Source organism: Chlorocebus sabaeus, chromosome 25 (assembly GCF_047675955.1).
Source record: "Chlorocebus sabaeus isolate Y175 chromosome 25, mChlSab1.0.hap1, whole genome shotgun sequence".
NCBI classification, from domain to species: Eukaryota; Metazoa; Chordata; class Mammalia; order Primates; family Cercopithecidae; genus Chlorocebus; species Chlorocebus sabaeus.
The window spans coordinates 25087051-25112931 of record NC_132928.1 but is presented as its reverse complement, the minus strand read 5'-3'; the positions used below and the strand labels follow the sequence as shown (position 1 = coordinate 25112931).

At 43.6% G+C, this 25881-nt stretch overlaps 1 protein-coding gene, 1 long non-coding RNA gene and 1 pseudogene across 2 annotated transcripts; all 3 read left to right on the top strand.

The window, feature by feature from the left end:
* The first annotated feature begins 148 nt into the window (after positions 1–148).
* On the top strand, positions 149–5509 carry LOC119619606 (uncharacterized). Its single transcript, XR_005236100.2, has 2 exons — positions 149–236; positions 4767–5509. It is a non-coding gene; the product is annotated as an uncharacterized lncRNA (long non-coding RNA).
* An 11451-nt stretch (positions 5510–16960) lies between these two features.
* LOC140710188 (small nuclear ribonucleoprotein F pseudogene) lies at positions 16961–17719 on the top strand (annotated as a pseudogene).
* Positions 17720–17811: 92 nt separating this feature from the next.
* On the top strand, positions 17812–18322 carry LOC103230251 (small ribosomal subunit protein eS12-like). Its single transcript, XM_037985679.2, has one exon. The coding sequence runs from the start codon at positions 17902–17904 to the stop codon at positions 18298–18300; it is 399 nt and encodes a 132-aa protein (XP_037841607.1). The 5' UTR covers positions 17812–17901; the 3' UTR covers positions 18301–18322.
* The last annotated feature ends 7559 nt before the right edge of the window (positions 18323–25881 follow it).

Here is a 25881-nt window from a genome sequence, read left to right as displayed (position 1 = left end):
CCCTTCTAGAGGCCGTGGTGGGGGAGGGGGTCGGGCCGGGCTGGCGGCGTCGCTCCCGGGTCCCTGGCAGTGGCTGGTCTCCCACTGAAGACGCGCTGGCCTCAAGCCGGGAGGCAGGGAGCAGGCAAGCGCTTAACCCTGGCCGGCCGGGAGCCCCAGACACCACCTGCCCCCTTCTCGACTCGGAGCTCCTCTTCGGACCGTTTCCTGAACTTTAATGACAGGCAATTAGCGCGGTGAGTAATTATGATGGCTTTCCTGCCGGGACTGTTAACGGGCAGCGCTGGGTCTCCGTTCCTCCTGGCTCTGCTACCCTCCAGCCTGGCGGAGCCCGGCCAGCAGAAGCTGGAGCGGGGAGGATCCCTCCCCGAAGGGAGCAGGTTGCAGTGCGAGCAGGGGTGTTGCCTCTCAGCTCCCAGCTCGGATCTTGCACTTGAACCACCGGCGGGGCTGGGGGCGGAGCCGCGCCGCCGCCTCGGAAGGTAATTCACAGCGCGGAGAACTCGCCGGCAGCCCCAAGTCCCCCAGTCCAGGCGCACCGCTCAGGGAACCAGTTTGACTGAAAGTGCTTTGAATCAGGAACCTGATGGACATGTCCAGCCACTGAACGGAAAAAGGGAAGTGATTAAACCTGGTTCTATTTGGTGGGAGGTTAGGAGAGAAACAAAGGTCACAGGCACGGAAGTGTGGCGGGGCTATGAGCAGCCGGGGACCCGGGGAGCCTCTCCTAGCTCAGATGTCAGCCTGATTAGTCAAGCTAGTCCTTACCTTTCTTTACCAGCACCTCCTCCAAGAAGCCTGCCATGACTAAGTAGAATCACAGGGAGACCTTAGAAATACTCAGAAACCAACAGCGTTTATGTCCCTCCATTCCATTCCCCCTAACTTGCACCAGCAATCGAAAAGGAAAAAGGAAGAAAAATAGAGAGAGAGAGAAGGGAATGTTATGTGTACAGAATGTAGACTGCAAGCATTTCATACTGGCATACCAAAAACAGTATTGCTGGAGCCCACAGTTCTGCTATCTCAGGGTCTATATCAAAGTTAGCCGGCTTAGGCAACATAGCAAGACCCTGTCACTACAAAATAATAATAATAATAATTAATTAGCTGGACCTGGTGTCATGAGCCTGTAGTCCCAGCAACTCAGAACACTGTCAGGAGGATCACTTTGAACCTGGGAGGTCAAGGCTGCGGTGAGCTGTGATCCTGCCAGTGCACTCCAGCCTGGGCAACAGAGCGAGACCCTGTCTCAAAAAAGAAAAAAATGCTGCAGTCCATTTGACTTTCCCGGCTTACTCCGGCTCTGCCCCTGGGGCTCCAGTTAGGTACATACAGTTCCAATCCATGGGCCAGGCCCAAGAGAATAATTAGACAATGAGAGAGACACCTGTGTTTAAAGGGAGCAACGTGTTCCATGACAGTTGGCAATTATCTGTTGGGCAAACATACATTTTGTGAGTACTCTAGGAGACCTGATCCCCATTTCACATAGGTAATTCCTATTCATCCTTTCAGTGTCTACTCATGTGCCACCTCCTCCAGGAAGCCATTCCTGACACTACCGCAGAGAGATTTATAGGTCCATCCTCCATGTGTCAAGGCACCTGATGAATAACCTTATAGTAGCACTTATCACACTGTAATGCAATCCTTGATTTAGTCATCTGTCTCCTCCATTGGACTGTGTGCTCCTTGGGGCAGGAACTCCATCTTACCCATCTTTATAGCCCTGGCAGCTGCCTGTGGCACCCAATTAACAATTTTTTTTTTTTTTTTTTTTGAGACAGAGTCTTGCTCTATCGCCCAGGCTGGAGTGCAGTGGTGCAATCTCGGCTCACTGCAACCTCTACCTCCCCGGTTCAAGTGATCCTCTCACCTCAGCCTCCAGAGTAGCTGGGGCTACAGACACTCACCACCATGCTTGGCTAATTTTTTTGCATTTTTACTAGACAAGGGGTTTCACCATGTTGGCCAGACTGGTTTCAAACTCCTGACCTAAAGTGATCTGATCCACCTGCCTCAGTTTCCCAAAGTGCTGGGATTTACAGGCTTGAGCCACCGCGCCCGGTCCAATTAACATTTGATGAATGCTTGATATGGTCATAACTGGGAACTACTCTTAACTCTAACCACAGTCCTATACTTTTGGACTTTATTTAGAGGCACTCTGAATATAACCATCAGCATCATCAGGGTGTGCGTGGGGAGCTCTTTCTGGGAAAAGAAACAGCTTGTGATCCTTCTCATAGATCCCAAATGCTCAACCTGGAGGGTTTAAAATGTATACATCTGATAGATGGTAAAGCTAGGAAATGCCTCAGAGAACATTTAGTCCAATCCTCTTGTTTTGAATATGGCAACTGAGGAACAGAGAAGGGAAAGGGGCTGGTCAAGGTCACTGAGAAAGGTGGTGGCTGAAAAGGATCTGCCCACCAATGTCTCAGGCCAGAGCTGTTTTCATTACATCATTCTCACTCCAACACTGGAAATTGACTCTGCCAACATCCTGGCTGCCAGATCTAAGTTAAGTCCATTCTCCAGAAGCAGAAGACATGCAGAAATCCATAATGTCCAAATTATATCCATAATGTCCATATATCTCTTCTCAGATCCTACAAATTTCTAGCAGAGAAAGCTTCACTTGACAGTAAAGCAGAGCTGCACTTGAGAAGCACAGATGAAGGTCTAGGTGCCCCTTCGTTTCTGAACTGGGGAAGGTTGGCAGATCAAGGGAGCAGACTCTGCCAGGCTGCAGTCCCCTGTCACCAGCCATATGAAACACCTGTAGAACTCACACCACTGACAAAGCACAGAGCCACCTGCCTAGCCCCTGTTATGGCCAAGAACATAAACCGCCAGAGTTGCTGCCAAGATGCCTCAAGGGAAAATACCAGCAATCAGTGCACTTCCAGTCCAACCTGAGCAACCAGTAAGGGCAGCTGCTTGTGCTGAACGTGGGCGGAAACAGGGACAAGATGACATATATTTGAAAACATGTATTACACCACTGTCTTCTTTGAGTGCCTGTTGATCTCTTTTTCCACAAGATTTTTGTCTTGTTTAATGTCTAATCTAGCCTGGGGTCCCTAGGGACATTTACCTAGATGAGAAAAGGCCAGTGGCTCAGATTTTTAAGTGTTTATTACTCATTTGAAATAAGAAATCAGGTTTGAAAATATTTTCCTAACTGTGGTGTAGTCTCGCTAGTGACTTTTTACATGCTAGTTCTTGTTGATAAATTATGATTAGTATGGATACTGCTAGTAATGACATTTTAGCAAAAGAGCTAAAGACATGTAGAAAAAGAGTAGAAAGCCCAAATAGAAGAAGCTATTGGTTCAACAATTACCTGGAAGAGAGAAGGAGGGTTGATATATTAAAATGAAAATCATACATGACTGGCAACTAAGTCAGAAATTTACCTGTCTGATTGCTTTCCCCCCACAGCAAATTTTTTTTAATCCCTTTAAAAACTTTTTATTTATTTATTTATTTGCTTAGAAACAGGATCTCATTTTGTCACACAGGCTAAGGTGGTGCAGTGGCACAATCAGAGCTCACGGCAACCTTGAACTCCTGGACTCAAGCAATCATCCCACCTCAGCCTCCCAAAATGCTGGGATTACAGGAGTGAGCAAGTGTGTCTGGCCTCTTTTATCTCTTTAAAAGGCAACCAAGCATTTGGAAAAAATATATCAATCATATTTATAAGTTATTCTGATTCTCCATTACATTCTGATGTCTTAATCACTTCAACGTTACTGTTTTTGGTTTGATATCTGTGGTAGGCTGAAAAACAGCTCCTCAAAAGCTATCTGCATCAAATCCCTGGAACCTATTAATGTTCCCTTATTTGGAAAAAGGTCTTTGCAGATACAATTAATAATCTTAAGATGAGAAAATCATCCTGGATTACTGGGGTGAGCACTAAATCTAATGACAGGTGTCCTCATAGTAGACACATAAGAAATTTAATAGAAGAGGTGAAAGTCATGTGACTGTGAAAACAGAGATTGGAGTGATGTGGCCACAAGTCAGGGAATGTTGGCAGCCACCAAAAGTTAGAAGAGGCAAAGAGTACATTTTCCAATACCAGAGAGAGTGCAGCCCTGCCAATACCTTGATTTCATTCTGAATTGTGAGAGTATAAATTTCTGTTGTTTTAAACCAACTGATTTGTAGTAATTTGTTACAGCAGCCATAAGAAATTAATACAGAACCTACAAGAAAATCATAACTCAGTGAGGGCCAGGTGTGGTGGCTCACGCCTGTAATCCCAGCACTTTGGGAGGCCGAGGCAGGTGGATAACTTGAGGTCGGGAGTTCAAGACCAGCCTGACCAACATGGTGAAACCCCGTCTCTACTAAAAATACAAAACTTATTCGGTTACGCACGCCTGTAATCCCAGCTACTTGGGAGGCTGAGGCATGAGAATAGCTTGAGTCCAGGAAGTGGAGATTGCAGTGAGCTGAGATAGTGCCACTGCACTCCAGCCTGGGTGACAGAGTGAGACTCTGTTTCAAAAAAAAAAAAAAAACCCTTAATGAGGACTGAAATAAATGTCCATTATTTTTACCTCTCCAGCATCTACTCTTCTGTTAATAGCCCTAGGTTTCCTTTTGACATCTGTCTACCCTCTGCCGCTCTCAGCCTGTGTGTGGGTTGGGTGGGCTCCCCACCTTTACTCTCAAGCTCCACTGAGGGTTGGGCTGTGACACAGATCTGGCCAGAGATCTCACAACTCTCCATTTCCCTGGTTCAGGAAAGGACACGGGACTCAGACAAGACCAATGAGACTCCATTTTTTAAAGATCCCCAAATTCCTGGAAAGAAGCCCTTTTCCTCTTGCATTTTTGAAGGTGGCACATGTTGTGTGGCTGTTGCTGGTGTCGTCATGTGGGGCCTGCCTGAAAGTGAAACCAACACAGGAGGAAGTGAAGCCAGAAGACGGAGAGAGACTGGGTCCTCCTTATATCCTGGGAGCCCTGGGATCCAGCTTGCCAGAGAGGCTCTACCCCTAAATTTCCAGCTATAGGTGCCAACAGACCTCTTACTTCCTTTCTAGTTGGTTTGAGCTGGGTTTCTGCCCCTAACAAATGAAAAAGTCCTCACCAATATAAAAGTCACAGAAAAAAAGGCTTTTTGTGTGTAACGGGAAAGCCAAAGAGATAATCATGTGTGTTTCTAGTGACTCACAAATAGGAGCTCTTCTGTTCTGAGAAAACCACAACTTTAGATCAAGAAAGGGTCTTAGTGATCATCTACCCCCAAAATTACATTTTTCCCAACCAAGATACTAGAGAATTCAGGAAAGTATCCAGAGTTGTGGCAATTCCACAGTAGAGTTAAGACCAAAACTCAAATCTCCTGAAAACCTGATCAGTAGAAAGTTCACATTGAGACATTTGCTACATCATTTAAACATATTTGGCCAAGAGACTCACAGAGTTACAAGAAGATTGTAACCGATTCCTTTGCTCTATTAAAGAATAACCACAACAGCAATCTGCATTGAGGGCTGGTGTTTAATAGTTATGCTCACCTGCAGGCAAGGTCACTAGCCACTGTTGATTTTCTTCCAAGAACTAGGAAGCAAAGGAAAGGAAGGCAACAGCCATCTCTGCTGGCATTCGAGATATGGCTCTGTAAGTATGCAAGGGCCCAGACAGACTAGCTGCTTAATTAAAGTCATACCTCTATAAGGACTTGAAAGAGAAGGGTTTCATTATAAAAACTGCCATTCTAGTGCTAGCATCTAGAGGATGGCAGAATTCTGAGGTTTCCCCACAACCATGTATATTGAATTGCACTGGTTCCACAGATATTTATTGATACCCTCTGTGGGCAAGGACAGAATGTCCCTCCTCTCACGGAGTTCACATTTAATAAGCATGTGGTCTCAGAAGATAAGTCTATAGAGAGAAATGGACAGAGTAAAGGGAACAAAAGGAACACAGTGGGTGCTGCTGTCCTATATTGTGTATATTTTACATAGGGTAGTGAGGAAGGGCCTCAGTGAGAAGAATGGCATTTGCACAAAGGCTTGAAGGACAGGAGACAGCAAATCGTGTGGAGAGCAGGGAAGCATGTTCTAGGCAGAGGAAATAGTAAGTGCAAAGATCTGGAGGCGGAAGCAGCCTTGAAGTGTCTGAGAAACAACAAGGAGGCCAGTAAGGCTGGAGCAGGGTGAATGAGGGAGAGAACAGGATGAGATGAGGATGGAGGGTGGAGGGAGGCCAGGTCATTCCAAGCCAGTGTAAGGAGTTTTGCTTTTATTCTAAATGAGACAGAAAATGGTTGGTTGGTTTTTGAGTGCAGAAGTGACATGATCTTCAGGACTTCACGTATTTAGAGGATCACTCTGACTGCTGTTTGAAACAGGGTCGAAGCAGATTCTAGTTAGGAGGCTATTGTAATAATCCAAGCAAGACATGATGATGGCTTGGTTCAGGATGTCGGGGGAAGAAGCAGTGAGAAAGAGTAAGATTCTGGGTATTTTCTGAAGGTAGAACTGACAGGATTTCCTGATAGACTGTATTTAGAGGAAGAGGAGTCAGGACGACTCCAAGGGATTTGGCCTGGGCGGCTGGAAGGATAGAGTTGCTATTGACTGAGATGGGGGTAGGCTGCAGGTAGAGCAGGTGTGGCAGGGAGTTGGGGGAATCAGAAGTTCAATTTTGAGCATGTTACGTTGGAGATGCCTATGAGATAGTCAAGCAGAGATGCCAACAAGGTGAGTGGATGTATAAGACTATTAGGTTGGTGCAAATGTCATCTCAGTTTTTGCCATTAAAAACAACAGCAAAAACCACAATGACATTTGCACCAACCTAATAGAAGACTAAGGAGTAGAGATATGCATTAGTATTTTTCAGTGACTAGAAGGTATTATAGCCCTGAGGCTGGTTGAGATCACAAAGGAAATGGGTGTAGGGAGAGAGGAAACAGAGATAAACGGCTGAGAACTGGGGCATTCCAAATGTCAGAGGTCAAGTTAATAAGAAAGAACCTGCAAAGGAGACTGGAGAACAAGTGCCCGTGAAACAGGAGAACAACAGGACGGCAGCGTCCTGGAAGTGTGCCTTGTGTGTATTCACATCATTCACAAGCAGAAGCAATGTACGAGTGGTGCCTGTGCTCCAGAAGGGCTGAGGTTAGGGTGGGTTCTGTCTGAGCAGGAAGCAACTTGTACTCCCGGTGAAAGGGTGGAGACACAGCCCAGGTGATTTTTAAGTTGGTCTGAGAACAGGCCTGGGAAAATGATCATTTTGGCTAATGAGCCCTTGCTCTTCCGTAGAAAAGTACGCTGAAATGTGCTTCCTTCAGCTCCATCTCTCAAAGCCTCTGCTCTGGCTTCTCCTGGGATTGACGCCAGCCCAAGATGGCTGGCTGACTTTTCCTGCCAGGATGTGTCATGGAGCAGAGAGCTGGCGCTGACAGTTCCCCAGAGGGGGAGGGGAGGACTGAAATTGTCGGGGCAAGATATGGGCCCGTGGAGCCCAGAAGAATGGCCCCGTCTGTAGTCCACCTGTTGACATTTCTTCTCTGGGTCTCTTCTTGACTTGACAGCTCTTTCTAGGTAGGCAATGCTCTTTCAGGGCTGACTTTAATGTGTGTTCTGGGGTTTTTCTAGAAAATAGCAGCTGGTGCCGACTTTGGCATTTCCTGGGACTAATGTAGCACTTTGGTTCAATTTAGTTCAATAAAATCATAAGGCACAATTATGCCTCCATCTCTGTAAAAACTGTTTCTGCCTTCAGCCAATCAGCTTCTTCCTCTCTTGTCTCTGTCACCCACCAACCTGCTGGTCAGTCCTCTCCACTCATCAAGGACCTTGGCTCCCAGTTCAGCAGCTTCTTCTCCCTCCCATATCTCCCTCTCATTCTGGGTGATTTCAGCACTAATGTGAATGAACTATCTATCCAGTGTCCTAACCCTACAATACGTTGATACCCTCAACTCCGGGGCTACTCACCTAGCCTCTAATAACCTACTCATACCCAAGGCCTCACCTTGGACTTTCTCACCACTCAGATTTGCTCCAACCTGGAAAACTTAAACTCTAATGTCCTACTTCCTGAGAACAGTTTGGGTCCTTCTCATACCCTGATTCCTTTCTTCTCTTTATACCTGCTCCTTCCCTTCTTCCTTCAGTACATTTCCACCTAATCTATCAACCAAAGCCTCATTCCACGTCCTGTGTTATTCAGTCCAGACTCACAGCCTGTCACTTTATCCTTGCTAATATCCTTGTCCATTTGTCCTCAGCTGTATCAAAACTGCAAGATGCCACTCTGGATTAATCCATCCACTTTTCTGCTCCTGCCCAGAAAAATATCACATCCAGCCACCGGAGGAATTAAGTTTGTACCCCTGTAAATTCACTCTCTAGCCTTCCATATACCTCTTGCTGGGTCTATAGCTGCTCTCAGCAGCAGACTTCATCATTATTCCAAGAGAAAATAAAGGCAATCAGAAAAGAACAACTTCCCCTCAGTCTTCCTAAGCCTACTATTAACAATTTTATCTATATTTCTACCCATCTGTCTCTCTTTGCTCCTATCCAAAGCTAAACTTTACATGTCCCCAACCCTACACGTGCCCATCCCTCACCAGCTTCTCAGAATTCTTACTCCATCAATTATCTCTTCACCTCTATATTTTCAAGCTCTCCCTCACTTCTAGTTCTTTCCCTCAAGCCTATAACTAAGCTCAAGATTTCTACTATAGAGGGAAAAAAAAAAACCACAAACCCACCCCCACTCCCAGATGCCACATTACCACTCTCCTTCCTTCTACTTCAAGTTTCTTAAATGAGTGATCTCTGCACTCGGGGTGTCTTATTCCTTGCTTCCCAGTTACTCATAATCTGGCTTATGTCCCCACAACTCCTTGAAATGGCTGAAACTATTCTGGCAAAGATAGACCCTTATGTCCAGGTTGCTAAATCCAACACTTTTCAGTTCCCATCCTAGGTGACCTCTCTGTCGCATGTGATAGCCCTGGCTGTCCCCGCTCCCTGCACTTCCTGCCTCCTTTTGTTTCACCACTGTGTGCCCCAGCCACCCTGAAACCCTACAGTTCCTTGAGTGTGCCTTTGTGCCTGTGGCTTCCTCGACCTGAAGAACTCTTCTCCACCCATGTCCTGTTTTCCAATTCTCCTTCCAAATGCAGCCCAGGAAGGAGCCCTCTGTACTTGCCTGGCAGCCTGTGCTTCTCACTGCTAGAGCACTCATGGCTGTTTAGGAATTGACTTTCCCATCTCCCCACTACACTGAAACTCCTTGGGAGCAGGGACTGTGTTTTAATCTACTTTTCTTTCTCCATTTTATTCAGCAGGATTAGACATAGTTGACCACTCTCTCCTTCATGGAGCTCGTTTTTCTCCAAGCTTCCATGACACCACGTTCTCCCGGGTTACCTGCTACTTCACTGACTGTTCCTTCTAGTAGATAATGCCTTGGATGACTGCTCCTCCTCTGCTTACCCTCAAAATTTCCATATCCAAACTCCACCCTAGGCCCTTTTCTGTACTTTATTTACATACTCTCCCTAAGTAATCTCCCCCATTGTTTTCGATACCATCTATATATTGCTGGCTCCCGGAGTTCTATCTGAATCTGATCTCCTCCTTGGGCTTCAGATGTGTATATACATTTGCCTACTCCATCTCCGTGTGAATGTTTAATTAGCATCTCAAACTTCACATGGGCAAAATAGAACTCTGTTCTAGAAATCTGTTCTCCCTGAGTCGTCTCTATCTCTGTATATGGCACCAGCTACTCACTCCACTGTTTGGCTCAAAAACCTAAAAGTAATGTGACCAACTATCCTGGTTTGTGTGGGACTTGTCCTGGTTTTAGCCCTGAAAATTCCATGTCCCAGGAAAGCCCTCAGTCTCAGGCAATCCGGGTTGGCTTGTCATTCTACTTAGGAGCCACCGTAGATTTCTTTCCTCATGTTCCACATCCAGTCAATTTGACCTCCTTCCAGATATACCCCAAATCTTCCCCCTTTCCACTTCCACTGGTCCAAGCCTCCTGGTCCAAGCCTCCATCATGTCCTACGTAGACCATCCAAACAGCCTCTTCATCTGGCCTCCCTTCCTCCTTACTTGGCCTGCTATTTTTTTTATTTTTTTACACAATAGCCAGAGGATCAATAGCAAAGAGAAAATATGATTGTAGCACCCCACACTCTCACCATCTAAAGCCCTCCAGTTACACAGAGAATAAATCCAAATATTTTTCCTGAAGTCTCCCCATGATCTGGCCCGTTGGCCCAGCCACCGTCGTCTCATAGTTCTCTCCCCCGTATTTATTACTGCTTACTGAAGCCATCTTTCATCCCAGCCTCCCCTGTGATTACCTCATGACCCACTCCTCCCTACCACTCAGGCCTGAGGTCAAGGTTACCTCCTCAGTGATACCTTCCCCAACTATTGTATCCAAAGATACCCTGCAAGTTTCTCCCTATCACATCACTCTCTTCTGTTGTCTTTATAGCACATATCACTATCTGAAGTCTTCTTGTGATCTTATTTTTGTTTTCTGACTCCACCACTTAAGGTGTAAGCTCCTTGAGAGCAGAGACCTTGCCAGTCTTATTCAAATCTGTGTTCCCAGCACTTGGCCCAGACCCTGGCACACAGTAAGTGCTCAATAAATATTTGGTGAGTAAATGGATATTCAGCACATAGCACAGGACCTCTCACAGTACTCACAAATGATGCTGAATGAACAAATTCGTGAGAAAACCAAGCTCCATGCTAGGCACTGGGCCCACCTTTATAACCTAAGATACGGTTCTTTTGGACTTTATGGTCTACTGGGAAACAAATGCATAAATCAACCTTTCAAACAAAATATGCATAACAGTTTGAATATGATGAGGAATAAGAAGTGGCATATTCATTTATTTTCTTAAATAAAATGTTGCTGGCTATGGAGGCTCACACCTGTAATCCCAGCATTTTGGGAGGCCAAGGGGCTAGATCACTAGAAGCCAGGAGTTTGAGACCAGCCTGGGCAAAAAAGTAGAACCTTATTTTTACAAAAGAATTTTTAAAATTAGCTGGGCACAGTGGTGCACAACTGTAGTCCCAGCTACTTGGAATGTTGAGGCTGGAAGATCACTTGAGCCCAGGATTTGGAGGCTACAGTGAGCTATGATCATGCCACTGCACTCCGACTGGGGTGAGAGAGTAAGACCTTGTCTCTAAAAAAAAAATTTAATTAAATTACAACTAAAGAAAATGTGATCTGCTCTGGGTCCTCATTCCACTGGGGTGGAAGCAGATTCAATCTCAGTCATTATTGGGCCTCTCCCCACAACCTCTACAGTCATAAGGAGGCCCCAGGAGTCCAAAAGATCCAGGAAGGGCTCTTTAGTCTTCAGCTCCATATGCACCTGGCTCTAGCCTCCATCATTCCTTGAAGGATTGATTGCTGGTGCTTCCTTTTTTTTTTTTTTTTTTTTTTTTTTGTGTGTGTGTGTGTGTGTGTGTGTGTGTGTGTGAGAGAGAGACAGAGTCTGACTGTTGCCCAGGCTGGAGTGCAGTGGCGCAATCTCGGCTCACTGCAACCACTGTCTCCCGGGTTCAAGCAATTCTCTTACCTTGGCCTCCTGAGTAGCTGGGATTACAGGCACACACCACCACACCCAGCTAATTTGTGTGTTTTTAGTAGAGACGGGGTTTCACCATCTTGGTCAGGCTGGTCTTGAACTCCTGACCTCGTGATTCGCACGCCTCGGCCTCCCAAAGTGCTGGGATTACAGGCATGAGTCACCGCGCCCGGCCAGGATTGGCTGCTTTTTGGCCAAGCTAGGACTTGGGGAAAAATGATAGATAATAGGGGTTGAGGGGTTTTGTGGGAGCAAACTTTTGATCCAATCTACTCATAGGACTTCCCAAAAACTTTCACCTCTGAAATTGCTTTGAACCTGCCTCTGGTCTGTGAATCTCACCTCTCTTTACCTAAGCCCTTCTCTTCTTTCCCTCCTCCCTTAGGACTGTCCTACAAAATTTCCCTTAGGTGATCTACCTCACTGCTTCCCACAAATGAGAAAGGGGAATAAGGTGTTACAAATGGCCAGTTATTCATGTGAAACAGAACTCTTACATCTCCCTCCACCAACCTGCTCCCCTTTCAGAATTTCCTATCTCAATGAAAACATCACCTTCCTCCTTGTCACCAAGCCTAGTAAAGCTGACTCCTTTGTGATTTCTCCTTCTCCTTGGTCTAATAAGCCCCTGAATCCTGCCACCTATTACACCTCCACAGCTCCCCCTTTCTACTCTAACCATCCCTTTGGTTGAGCTCATTACCTCAAGGGGCTGTATTTGAACAAGAGCATTCTACTTGATCTCCCTATTATACTCGCTCCTCAGTTCAATCCATCCACCAAATGATCCAAGAGCTCTTCCAAAAGAACCCATCTGACCATGTCACTCCCACAATAGTTTGTCACTTTATGTAGAATAAAACAGACCAACTTTGTTAGCATGGCATTCAAAGTACTCTATCATTTAGACCCTACACAACAAACTTTATCCCCCACTATCCTTCTCTATCCCCCAGGACCTCCACCCAACTTTACCAGCCTATTAGCCATTTCCCCAGCATATTTCCCATATCCATATCCTTCCATTTCTACCTTTTCTCCAAAGCTATTTTTCCTACTTGAAATATCCTTTGCCTTGCTACCCTTTAACTGCCCCATTCCCCCAACACCCACCCAGTCAAGAGTACTCATTTGTTAAAGTCCAACTCTATCTAATCCAAAAAGAAGGAATTAACATTTACCTAGAAAAGGAGTGAAGCATTGTAGTTAGAGGCATGGGATCTGGACCCAGACCAGGTTTCACTCCTAGTTCTCTGCCATTCCCTAGTTATGTAACTTGGGCAGGTTACTATGCTTCAGGTCCCTCATCTGTAAATCGGGATTTATATCGTAATATATACTATGTGAGTATTTGATATTATGAGACAAATATGGTGTAAGAATTTGTCATATATTACCTACTTTAATCCTCCCAACTACTCTAAGAGATATTATTATTATTCAGATTTTACAGATGGCCTCTTAAGACTCAAATAATTTACTTATGGGCACACAACTGGTGGAAATGGAAAGCTGGAATTCAACCTCAAATCTCTCTGGACGAATGCCCAGGTTCTCTTTACAGCACTGGAAAGAGCACTAGGAAAGAAGCAGAGAGGTCTAATCTCTCCAACTTACTCTTAGAAGGAGTCAGTAAAAGAAAATGTGTGTGCTGGTAAGGAGCATAGAGAAACACAGGAGCATGAGGAAGTAATATTAGGCTCAGAGTCAAAGGCTCTTGATAGGCCAATGTGTAACCCCACAAGGGAAGAAAAACAAAATGACAGGAAACATGGGTATAAGCCCAAGAGCAATATCAGACTTTGTTACTGAGAAAAGGTAACAAAACAGTTAACTTGAGAAGACAGGTGTTTCGTCTAACATTTTAACTTTAAGGAGCCTAGCACAAAATCAGGGACTTGAAGAGTTTAAAGAAGTTACTTGGCCAGGTGCACTGGCTCACACCTGTAATCCTAGCACTTTGGGAGGGACGCTGAGGCAGGAGGACTGCTTGAGCCCAGGAGCTCACGGTTGTAGTAAGCCATGATGGTGCTAATGCACTCCAGCCTGGGTGACAGAGGGAGACCCTGTCTCAAAAAAAAGTCACGCCATTATCTCATCCAGTTCTTAAAATACTGAAAGAAAAACCATCAACCTAGAATTCTAAAGCTAATAAAAATATTTTTTGAAAGTGAAGGAAGAAGTAAAGACTTTTTCAGACAAAATCTGAGAGAAATCATCAGCAGCAAGGTTACATGACAAGAAATGTTCAAGAAGCTCTTCAGGCAGAAGGAAAATAATACCTAATAGAAAATTTGATCTACACAAAGCAGCAGAAATGGTAAACAAGTGGTAAATAAAGATGTTTTCTAATTCTCAATCTCTTTAAAAGATGATGAACTCTTTAAAGCAAAAATAATAGCAACATATTGCAGGCTTATAACTTTTGTATAAGAAAAAAGGCACCACAACAGTAGCACAAGGGACAGGAGGGAGGAAATAGAAGCACACTGTTGTTAGGTGCTCCCACACAGACACACACAAGTGAGGTAATATACACGAAGTGGTATAATATTATTTAAAGGTATACTGTGACTATGATGAGTTAAAGTCATATATTTAAACAACAGTTGCTAAAATCAAATAAAGAGGTGTAGCTAATAAGCCAATACGAAGATAAAATGGAGTCACAAAAAATAATCCACAAAAAAGAGTAAGAAAAGAAAAATACAGAAAACAAAAACAAGATAGATTTAATCTTAACTCTATCAATAATTGCATTAAATGTAAACGGTCTAAATATTCCCAATTAGAAGGCAGACATTGTCAGATTGCATTTTTTGTTTTGTTTTGTTTTTTTTGAGATGGAGTTTTGCTCTGTTGCCCAGGCTGGAGTGCAGTGGCACGATCTCGGCTCACTGCAAGCTCCACCTCCTGGGTTCATGCCATTCTCCTGCCTCAGCCTCCCAAGTAGCTGGGACTACAGTTGCCCGCCGGCTAATTTTTTGTATTTTTTTAGTAGAGACCAGGTTTCACCATGTTAGCCAGGATGATCTCGATCTCCTGACCTTGTGATCCGCCTGCCTCAGCCTCCCAAAGTGCTGGGATTATAGGCGTGAGCCACCATGCCTGGCCTCAGATTGCATTTTTTAAAAAAAGATACAACTGAATGCTATCTACAAAAAAACTTACTTTAAATATAAAGACACCAACAGGTTAAATGTTAAAGGATGGACAGACTTCCATTTCGTGGTGTTATGAAGAGATCTGCAAATTCTCCTCTTCAAAAGCAAATATAAAACTGGAAAAAACTGAAAAAAGTAAACATTTCAGGCATCTGAAAATGAACCAAAGGCATACCAAAAACTGAGAAGCATTTATTATTTAAAAATTGCTGCAGCTTTAGGTATTAAGTATTAAAAGAAACTTGGTTTCTCGACCTCAGTCTCTACATTGTGAGCTGAATAAGTCTTTGTTTCAGAGCCTGTCCAGGCATTGCAGAAAGTTAAGCAGTATCTCTGGCTTCTAGCTACTAGGTGCCAGCAGCATTTCCCCAGTTACAACAACCAAAAATGTCTCCAGACTTTTCAAAATGTCCCCATGGGGGCAAAATCAGGAAGATAAACAATAATAAATCTAAATGCACCTAGCAAAGAGCCCTAAAACACAGAAAGTAAAAACTGACAGTAGAGAATGCAGAAATAAACAATTCAATTGAACAATTATAGTTGGTGTTTTGATCCTCCTCTCTTGGACTATCAATTTATAAAACAATTAGAAAATCAGTAAGTATATAGACTCCTTGAACAACATTATCAATCAACTTGACCTAAACAACATATAGAGAACATGTCAGTAGCAAAGGCAGAATACACATTTTTTTGGTCAAACATATATGGAACCCTCTACAAGACAGACATATGCTAGGTCATAAAACAAATCTCAATACATTTAAAAGGATTCGAATAAAAGAAAGTAATTTTATCTAGGCACCATAAAATCAAGTTAGAAGTCAACAAGATATTTGGGATATTTCAAATGTTTAAATTTAAAAATTAAGTGACATACTTTTAATTTTTCTTTTTTTGGAGACAGGGTCTCACTCTGTCACCTAGGCTGGAGTACAGTGGCACAATCACAGCTCCCTACACCCTCAACCTCCCAGGCTCAAGAAATCCTTCTACCTCAGTCTCCTGAATAGCTAGGACCACAAATGTGTGCCCCCATGTCCAGGTTTTTGTTGTTGTTGTTGTTGTTTTGTTTGTTTTTCTGTAGAGACAGGGTCTCCCTATTTTGCCCAGGCTGGTCTCGAGCTCCTGGGCTCAAGTGATGCTCCTGCCTCGACCTCCCAAAGTGCTGGGATTACAGATGTAAGCAACTGTGACTGGCCTAAATGACACACTTCCAATAGCTATAGGTCGAAGAAATCACACAGGAAATTAGAAAATAGCTTGAACTGAATGAAAACGAAAACACAACATGTAAACACACGTGAGAAGCAGCTAATGGTGCCTATAGGGAACTTTTTAGCATTAGATATTTATATTAGAAGAAAAGAAAGGTCTTGAATCAGTGGTCTTAGTGCCACCTTAAGAATTAGAAAAAGAATAAATTGAACCCCAAAAAAGTAGAAGAAAATGCACTACAGATCAGAAATCAATGGACAAAACAAAGCAAAATAAAAAACAATTGGAAAACAATCAATGAAACCAAAAGCTGGTTCTTTGAAAAGATCAATAAAATTAATAAAACTCTAGCCAGACTGATAAGCAAAAAAAGAGAGAGAAAGAGAGAGAGACAGAGAAGACGACATAAACTGCCAAGATCAGGAATGAAAAAGAAGATATCACTGATCCTAAACACAAGGTAAGGATGCTTCCTCTGACCACTTCTATTTCACTTTGTACTTGGTATACTAGCCGGTACAATAAAGCAAGATAAACATAAATAAAAGGCATACAGATGAGAAAGAAGGAAGCAAAACTATTTTTATTCTAAGACGTGATCATCTGTGTAAAATATTCTAAGGTCACAAGATAGTTAATATAGAAAAATAAATTGTATTTCTATATTACTAGCAAAGAAGTAGAAATTGAAATGAGAAAAGTACAATTTACAATAGTATCTCAAAAAGGAAATATTTAGAGATAATGTAACAAAATATGTACAAGATCAATATATTGAATACTACTGAATACTTGAGAGAAATTTTAAAAGACTCAAATAAATGGAGAGATATAGTGTGTTTATGGGTCAAAGGACTCAATATTGTTAAGATGTCAACTCTTCCTAAATCAATCCATAGAGTCAGTGTAATCCCATTCAATGCCCCACCAGCACCCCCCACCTGCCCCGCGTTTTTTTGGTAAGAATTAATAAGCTAGTCCTGAAATTCAAATAGAAATGCAAAGGGTGACACTCCTATTTGGCAGCCATTTCTCTTGGAGCCCAGTGGTTCGGGACCTGCAATACCTGCTGAGTTAGGAGGGACAGGAGAGTAGCAGCTAGGTCAGTGGCAAATAGGCCACAACATTCCCTTTAGTTACGATGAGTTTACCCCGCAATCTCAAATCTTTCCTCAGTGGATTAACAGGAGAGCCAGTGATGGTGAAGCTTAAGTGGGAATGGAGTATAAGGGCTACCTGGTATCTGTAGATGGCTATATGAACGGGCAGCTTGCAGATACAGAATTCATAAATGATGCATTGCCTGGACATCTAGGTGAAGTTTTAATAAGGTGTAATAATGGTCTTTATGTCAGAGGTGTGGAAGAAGAGGAAATGGGGAAATAAGTGAATAGCATCTTTTGAAGGGGATTTTTAAAATATGTATTTCTAGACAATAAAGATTTGTTTTTAAAAAAAAAAAATGCAAAGGGCCTGGAGTAAAAAAAAAAAACATTTTGAAAAAGAACAAAGTAATTTCAAGACTCACTATAAAGTTACAGTAATCAAGGCAGTGTGGTATTTATGTAAGCACAGAGATACAGCTCAATGAAACAATACAGGGTCCAGAAATAGATCCATCTACACAGTCAATTGAAATTGGATAAATATGCCACAATTACTCAATGGAGAAAGGATAGTCTTTTCAACAATTGAATATCCATGTGCAAAAATATGAAGCTTAACCTTTGCCCTCATAACACATACAAAGGTTAACTCAGAGTGAATGACAGACTTAAATGTCAGAGCTAAAACTACAAAACTTGCTCTTTCCCTGCCGCCGCGGAGTCGCGCGGAGGCGGAGGCTTGGGTGCGTTCGAGATGCCGCTTCACCGGTAACCCACCGCCATGGCCGAGGAAGGCATTGCTGCTGGAGGTGTAATGGACGTTAATACTGCTTTACAAGAAGTGCTGAAGACCGCCCTCATCCACGATGGCCTAGCACGTGGAATTCGCGAAGCTGCCAAAGCCTTAGACAAGCGCCAAGCCCATCTTTGTGTGCTTGCATCCAACTGTGATGAGCCTATGTATGTCAAGTTGGTGGAGGCCCTTTGTGCTGAACACCAGATCAACCTAATTAAGGTTGATGACAACAAGAAACTAGAAGAATGGGTAGGCCTCTGTAAAATTGACAGAGAGGGGAAACCCTGTAAAGTGGTTGGTTGCAGTTGTGTAGTAGTTAAGGAATATGGAAAGGAGTCTCAGGCCAAGGATGTTGTCGAAGAGTACTTCAAATGCAAGAAATGAATAAATAAATCTTTGGCTCACAAAAAAAAAACAAACAAAAAAAAAAACTACAAAACTTCTAGAAGTAAACATAAACAAAAATATTCATGGCCTTGTTAGGGAAAAACTTCTAAGACCTTTGGAAAAGCATGAACCATAGAAGAAAAAATTGATAAACTGAACTTCTGCAAAATTAAAAAATTCCTCTCTCCAAATTACATAATTTAAAAAATGAAAAGGCAAGCCACAGACTGGGAGGAAATATTTGCAAAACATATATAAAGGACTTACATCTAGAATATGTTTTTATTTATTTTTTTTGAGACGAAGTCTGGCTCTGTTGCCCAGGCTGGAGTGCAGTGGCGCGATCTCGCTCACTGCAACCTCCGCCTCCCGGGTTCACGCCATTCTCCTGCCTCAGCCTGGTCTACAGGCGCCTGCCATCGTGCCTGGCTAATTTTTTTGTATTTTTAATAGAGACGGGGTTTCACCGTGTTAGCCATGATGGTCTTAATCTCCTGACCTCGTGATCCAACCGCCTCGGCCTCCCAAAGTGCTGGGATTACAGGCGTAAGCCACCGTGCCCGGCCTAGAATATGTTTTTAAAGACACACACACATACACAAATCCATACAAACACTAACAATTTGGCTCAAAAAAAAGGACAAAAGATTTGAAGAGACACTTGACTGAAGAAGGTATTTATCAATGCAAATAAACATATGGAAAGATGCTCCATATCATTAAACATCAAGGAAATGCAAATTTACACCAAAATAAGATGCCACTAGAATAGCTAAACTTAAAAAGACTTACAATATCAAGTGTTGGCAAGGATGTGGAGCAATTGGAGTTCATACGCTGCTGCCAAGTAGTATAGCCACTTTGGAAAACTGTTTGGGAGTTTCTTATATAATTAGATATATACTTACCATATGATCCAGCAATCTCACTCCTGGATTTATCAAAAAGCAATAAAAATATATGTCCACTGAAACACTTGTACTCAATGGTTCATAGAAGCTTATTCATAATAGGTACAAATTTATACGTGTTTATATATGAATATGTTTATTATCTAGTAAATGAACAAATAGTGGTATAATTATACAACAAAATACTTCTCAACCATGAAAAGGAATGGACTACTGATATACTCCACAGAAGGAATGGACTACTGAGACACTCAACAGCACAGATGAATCTCAAAAGCATTACACTAAAGAAGCCCAATACAGAAGGGTCCATGCTGTATATATGATATCATTTTTGTGAAATTCTAGAAGAGCTAAAATAGTGTTGAAAGCAGATCAAAGGCCAGATGTGGTGGCACACACCTGTAATCCCAGCACACTGGGAGGCCAAAACAGGCAGATCTCTTGAGCCCAGAAGTTCAAGACTAGCCTGGGCAACATGCCAAAACCTTGTCTCTACTAAAAATACAACAACAACAACAACAAAAGCAAAACCAAAACAAAAAACAAAAAACCAGGTGGGTGTGGTCGCACACATCTGTAGTCCCAGCTACTCAGGAGGCTGAGTTGGGAGGATCACCTGAGCCCAGGGAGATAAGGCTGCAGTGAGCCGTGATGACACCACTGTACTCCCGCCTGGGTGACGGTGAGACCCTGTCTCTCAAACAAAAAAAGAAAGAAAGAAAAGCAAAGCAGATCAATGGCTGCCAAAAGCTGGCGGTTGGGAAGGGGACTGAATACAACAGAACATGAGGGAGCTTTCTGGGTGATGGAAATGATCCATATTTTGATTCTGGTGGTGTTTGTATGACTCCACGTGTTTATTAAAACTCATTGAATTCATACTTAAAATGAGTGAAACTTATTGTATGTAAATTGTACTTCAATAAGTTAATAAAAAACAAGAAGCGGGTTGGGGAGACCTTGCTCAAAGGATACAAAATTTCAGTTAGGAGGAATAAGTTCAAGAGATCCACTGTACAACATGGTGACCATAGTCAATAACAATGTATTATATTCTTGCAAATTTGCCAGGTGAGGTGGCTCACACCTCTAATCCCAACACTTTGGGAGGCTGAGGCAGGAGGAACACTTGAGCCTAGGACTTCAAGACCAGCCTGGGCAATATAGGGAGATCTCATCTCTACAGATAACTTAAAAATTAGCCTGTTGTGGTGTTGCGAGCCTGTAGTCCCAGCTACTCTGGAAACTGAGGCAAGAGGATTGCCTGAGCCCAGGAGGTTAAGGCTGAAAAGCCATGATCATGCCACTGCACTCCAGCCTGGCAACCGAGCAAGATTCTGTCTCAAAAAAAAAAAAAAAAAAAAGCCCGGGTGTGATGGCTCACGCCTGCAATGCCAGCACTTTGGGAGGCTGAGATGGGCAGATCACCTGAGCTCAGGAGTACGAGACCACCCTGGGCAACCTGAGGAAACCCATCTCTACTAAAATACAAAAAATTAGCCAGGTGTGGTGGCACACGCCTGTAGTCCCAGCTACTTGGGAGGCAGAGACACGAGAATCGCTTGAGCCCAGGAGGCAGAGATTACAGTGAGCTGAGATTGCACTACTGCACTCCAGCTTGTCTTGAATAAATAAATAAATAGAAAAAGAAAATTGCTAAGAGTAGATTTTAAGGGTTCTCACCACAAAAAAATGCTAAGTATGTAAGGTAATACATATGTTAATTAGCTTGACTTACCATTCCACAATGTACACATATTTCAAAACATCATGTTGTAGACAGTAAATATATACAATTTTTGTCAATTTAAAAAACAGAAAAGTTTAAAAAACAATGTCCTCAGCCATCTTACAAAACTGGATATGAATGATATCCTGCATAATGAAGTGCCTTTCCTTTTTTTTTTTTTTTTTTTTTTTTTTGAGGCGGAGTCTCGCTCTGTCGCCCAGGCTGGAGTGCAGTGGCCGGGTCTCGGCTCACTGCAAGCTCCGCCTCCTGGGTTCACGCCATTCTCCTGCCTCAGCCTCCCGAGTAGCTGGGACTACAGGCGCCTGCCACCACGCCCGGCTAATTTTTTTGTCTTTTTAGTAGAGATGGGGTTTCACCGTGTTAACCAGGATGGTCTCGATCTCCTGACCTCGTGATCCACCCATCTCGGCCCCCCAAAGTGCTGGGATTACAGGCTTGAGCCACCGCGCCCGGCCTGAAGTGCCTTTCATAGCAATGACAATGTTTCAGTGAACCTCAGGCTACCACTGGAAAGATTAGTCAAGTAGACCTTACATTAACTGATTTAAAACCTTAGGTTTCAAGTCATCACTAATAATGATAGCTTTTCAAAAAAAAACTCAAATACTACAAATAAAAAATAATGTAAACATTGAAGATAGACTTTTTCACACATAAAATTGCTCTTTGAAATGAATTCATAAATTACTTATGTCGGGAGGAAGCCTGTGTGTTGGAAAAGAGAGGCTATGGAAATTGTCACTTGAGTTAAATAAAAGTATATTGTGTGTCTAAAATACTCTGGTCACTGCGCAGACCCTTCCACCACAGAGGAAGAAAGAAAAGGGCAAATCACAATTAAAAGTCAATGGGACATGAACAGTGATAAAAAAGCATACAGGGGCCAAGTGAGGTGGCTCATGCCTGTAACTGCGACACTTTGAAAGGTCCAGGCAGTAGGATCTCTTGAAGCCAGGAGTTTGAGACCAGCCTGGGCAATATAATGAGACCCTATCTCTACACACAAAAATAATAAAATTACCCAGGCATTGTGGTGTATGCCCATGGTCCTAGCTACTTGGGAGGCTGAGGTGGGAGACTGTTTAAGTCCAAGAGTTTGAGGCTGCAGTGAGCTATGACCGTGCCACTGCCTGTACTCCAGCCTAGGCAAAACAGCAAGACCCTGTCTCTAAGAAAAAATAGTTTCTGAAAAAGCTGTAGAGGGTATTGTAATACTGAAAACAAGATGAAGAGTTCTGCAGATAATAGAGATGGAGTCATCATCAGGGAAGCCTTTAGAGGGGAGATGAAACCTGATCAAGGGAGGCAAACATTCCCAAAGAACCCAGAGGGGTCTGTGCTGAGTGGGAGGGATAAGAAGGGACATTGGCTTAGCGTAACTTGTCATTCCGTTTGAAATAACCTGGGAAAATAATTTCAAGAACATACACCTGCTTCCATCTTTGGACTTCTCAGCAAGACCCTTCTTCTATAATTCAATATTCCTCTAAAAAAGTACCTTCCCAGATAGGTGCGGTGGCTCACGCCTGTAATCCCAGCACTTTGGGAGGCCGAAGCAGGTGGGTCACTTGACATCAGGAGTTTGAGACCAACCTGGCCAACATGGTAAAATCCCGCCTCTACTAAAAAATACAAAAATTAGCCAGGCATGGTGGTGGGCACCTCTAATCCCAGCTACTTGGAAGGCTGAGGCTGGAGGATCACTTGAACCCAGGAGGCGGAGGTTGCAGTGAGCCGAGACCACACCACTGCACTCCACCCTGAGCAACAACAGCAAAACTCCATCTAAAAATTAATAATAAGAAGTAACTTCCCTCAGGCAGTACTGGGTTACACCCCAGGCCAATTGAGCTGTGACTTTCAGCAGCAAATTGTCCTGGGGAAGGGAATGCATTCAGAGGTGGATGTCTAGAAAATGTGGCAAAACATTTTAGACGTTTCTAGACATGTGGTAAAAATAAAAACAAAAAACCTCCCATGTAAATTCTTAGAGATGCAAAAAAGAAACCCCTGCCCTCCCTACTCAGTCAAATCAAGCAAAAACAAGAAAAGAAAAAGCACCACAACCATAAGGTTGAAAGTTGCCTCAGTCACTGCAGGCATGGGGAAGTTACATACAGACACTATATGCCTTCCATTCTGTACACTTGAAAGTAGCTTAAGGATAGCCTCTCACCTAGGTTTGTTGATTTCAGCTCATATGGAGCTAATATCAACCTCAACTCAAACTCTTGGGCTTAAACAGTCCTCCCACCTCAGCCTCCCAAGTAGCTAATATCAACCTACCAAACAGGAGTGTGTTATCTACCTGGCCTTGGCTATTAGCTCAAAGAAGGAAACCGGCAACACTAGCATTAACCCCCAACCCAAAAGTTCTTGGCTTTTTTGCCTTCTTTCAGGACAGTCACATGTACCACTCTGTCATCAAACACAGTGATCCGCCATTCCAGAAGCAATATGGTCTCCTCCTCCCATTGAGAATGCCTGCCCTGATGCACAGGAATGCAACAGAAAACAATGCTGAGCAACTAAAGAGAGGGACAAAGTGGAAAAACCCTAACACACAAAACGCAGCAAATATCAGACACCAGCCTCTTCGATCTCACCTCCAATCTCCTAAATCGCCATGCTCTTTTTTTGAGATGGAGTCTCGCTCTGTAGCCCAGTCTGGAGTGCAGTGGTGCCATCTCGGCTCACTGCAAACTCTGCCTCCTGGGTCCCTGTTTAAGCAATTTTCCTGCCTCAGCCTTTCAAGTAACTGGGATTACAGGCATGCGCCACCATGCCCAACTAATTTTTGTATTTTTAATAGACACGGGGTTTCACCATGTTGGCCACACTGGTCTTGAACTCCTGACCTCGTGATATGCCCGCCTCAGCCTCCCAAAGTGCTGAGATTATAGGCATGAGCCACCGCGCCCGGCACAATGCTCATTTTACTCTCCCTTTGAGCAGATTTAAAAAAAAAAAAAAAAAATCAGTTCCTGGCCAGGCGCGGTGGCTCACGTCTGTAATCCCAGCACTTTAGGAGGCCGAGGTGGGTGGATCATGAGGTCAGGAGATCGAGACCATCCTGGCTAACAAAGTGAAACCCCGTCTCTACTAAAAATACAAAAATTAGCCGGGCGTGGTGGCGGGGGCCTGTGGTCCCAGCTACTCGGGAGGCTGAGGCAGGAGAATGGCGTCAACCCGGGAGGCGGAGCTTGCAGTGAGCCGAGATCGCGCCACTGCACTCCAGCCTGGGCGACAGAGCATAACTCCGTCTCAAAATATATATATATATATATATCAGTTCCTTTGTTTGTGTTCAAATACAAACCTTGGTTCTCCCATAAGAAACAACCCCTACTTCTGGGTAATTACCACAAAAAGGTGGAGTCACACTGGGCCCGGTAGACCTGGAATGGGCAGCGCAGGGCAGTTTTCCAGCTTGTTTACACACTGAGGGACAGACCTCCAGGGGAGCAATAGCAACCAGATCCCTAATAACAGGCGTCCATCAGGCACTCCCAGACGGAAGATAACGCCATCTGGTGGACACAACAGAGCATCACTAGAAACCCAAAGCCAATCTTCTGTCAAAGAGCTAAAACCCCTGGTGTGGTGGCAAGAATACTCTGGTACTCCAATGCAGCCTATTAATTCTGGGAAAGAAGGGTCTCAGCTGATTTGCTCGCATATTAAATTCATAAATTAACAATGTATCTTATATTAATAATGACACTAGAATTAATGGATGTGGTATCCCTAGCCAAATTGAAATTTGTAATTACTTTCTACAAATTTAGTTAAAAGCTTACTGTAGCTTTTCTCTGAGGACATTTAAATTCCGTGATTCTACATCATCTGATGATTGTGGCACACTTGTTTCTGGTCAGACAAGGCTGTGTGGGTGAAACTTCAATAAAGCTGATAAGAGAGGTGACTTTGGGAAAGCTATTAACTTGGCCAGGCCCAGTGGCTCACACATGTAATCCCAGCACTTTGGGAGGCCAAGGCAGGAGGACTGCTTGAGGCCAGGAGGTGCTATATGGGCAACATAGCCAGACCCCATCTCTATTTATATATATTTAAAAAAATAAAAAAAAGAGGCCAAGCTTTGTGGCTCATGCCTGTAATCCCAGCATTTTGGGAGGCCAAGGCAGGCAGCTTATGAGCCCAGGAGTTCGAGACCAGCCTGGGCAACACAGTGAGAGACCCTGTCTCTACAAAAAATAGGTGAGCCAAGTGGTGCACACCTATGGTCCCAGCTACTCAAGAGGTTAAGGTGGGAGGATTGCTTGAGCCTGGGAAGTTGAGACTGCAGAGAGCTGTGATCATGCCACTGTACTTCAGAGCCTGGGTGACAGTGAGACACTGTCTCAAAAAAAAAAAAAAAAGAAAAAAAAGAAATGAAAAAGAAAGAAAAGAAGGCTTAACCCAAAGTAGCATTATTCAGCTTTACTATCACCTCTTTCTTTGACCCTGAACATCCTCGGAATGTTTCTGAAAGTTAATCCTTTTTCTTCCCCCCCAACATTTTTGAGACAGGGTCTCACTTTGTCGCCCAGGCTGCAGTGCAGTGATTCAATCGATTCAATCACAGCTCCCAACTCAGCCTCCTGAGTAGCTGGGACTACAGGCATGCACCACTATGCCCAGCTAATTTCTTTTTTTTTGTAGAGACGGTTTTGCCATGTCGCCCACACTGGTCTTGAACTCCTGGGCTCAAGAGATCCTCCTACCTTGGCCTCCCAAAGTGCTGGGATTACAGGTGTGAGCCACCACTCCTGGCCAATCCAATCTTAAGTGTAAATATTTACCCAACATTTTAGTGGGAAAATGTGCAATGAGCTTTGTAGAAAAGTCAAGAACTGTGTGAGGTCCTTTCTTCTTGCATCTCTGGCAATTGTGCTCTTCTTTTGCTATTAAGTT

Excerpts from the sequence above, each read along its gene's own strand:
- LOC103230251 (XM_037985679.2), top strand. The coding sequence starts at position 17,902 with ATGGCCGAGGAAGGCATTGCTGCTGGAGGTGTAATGGACGTTAATACT.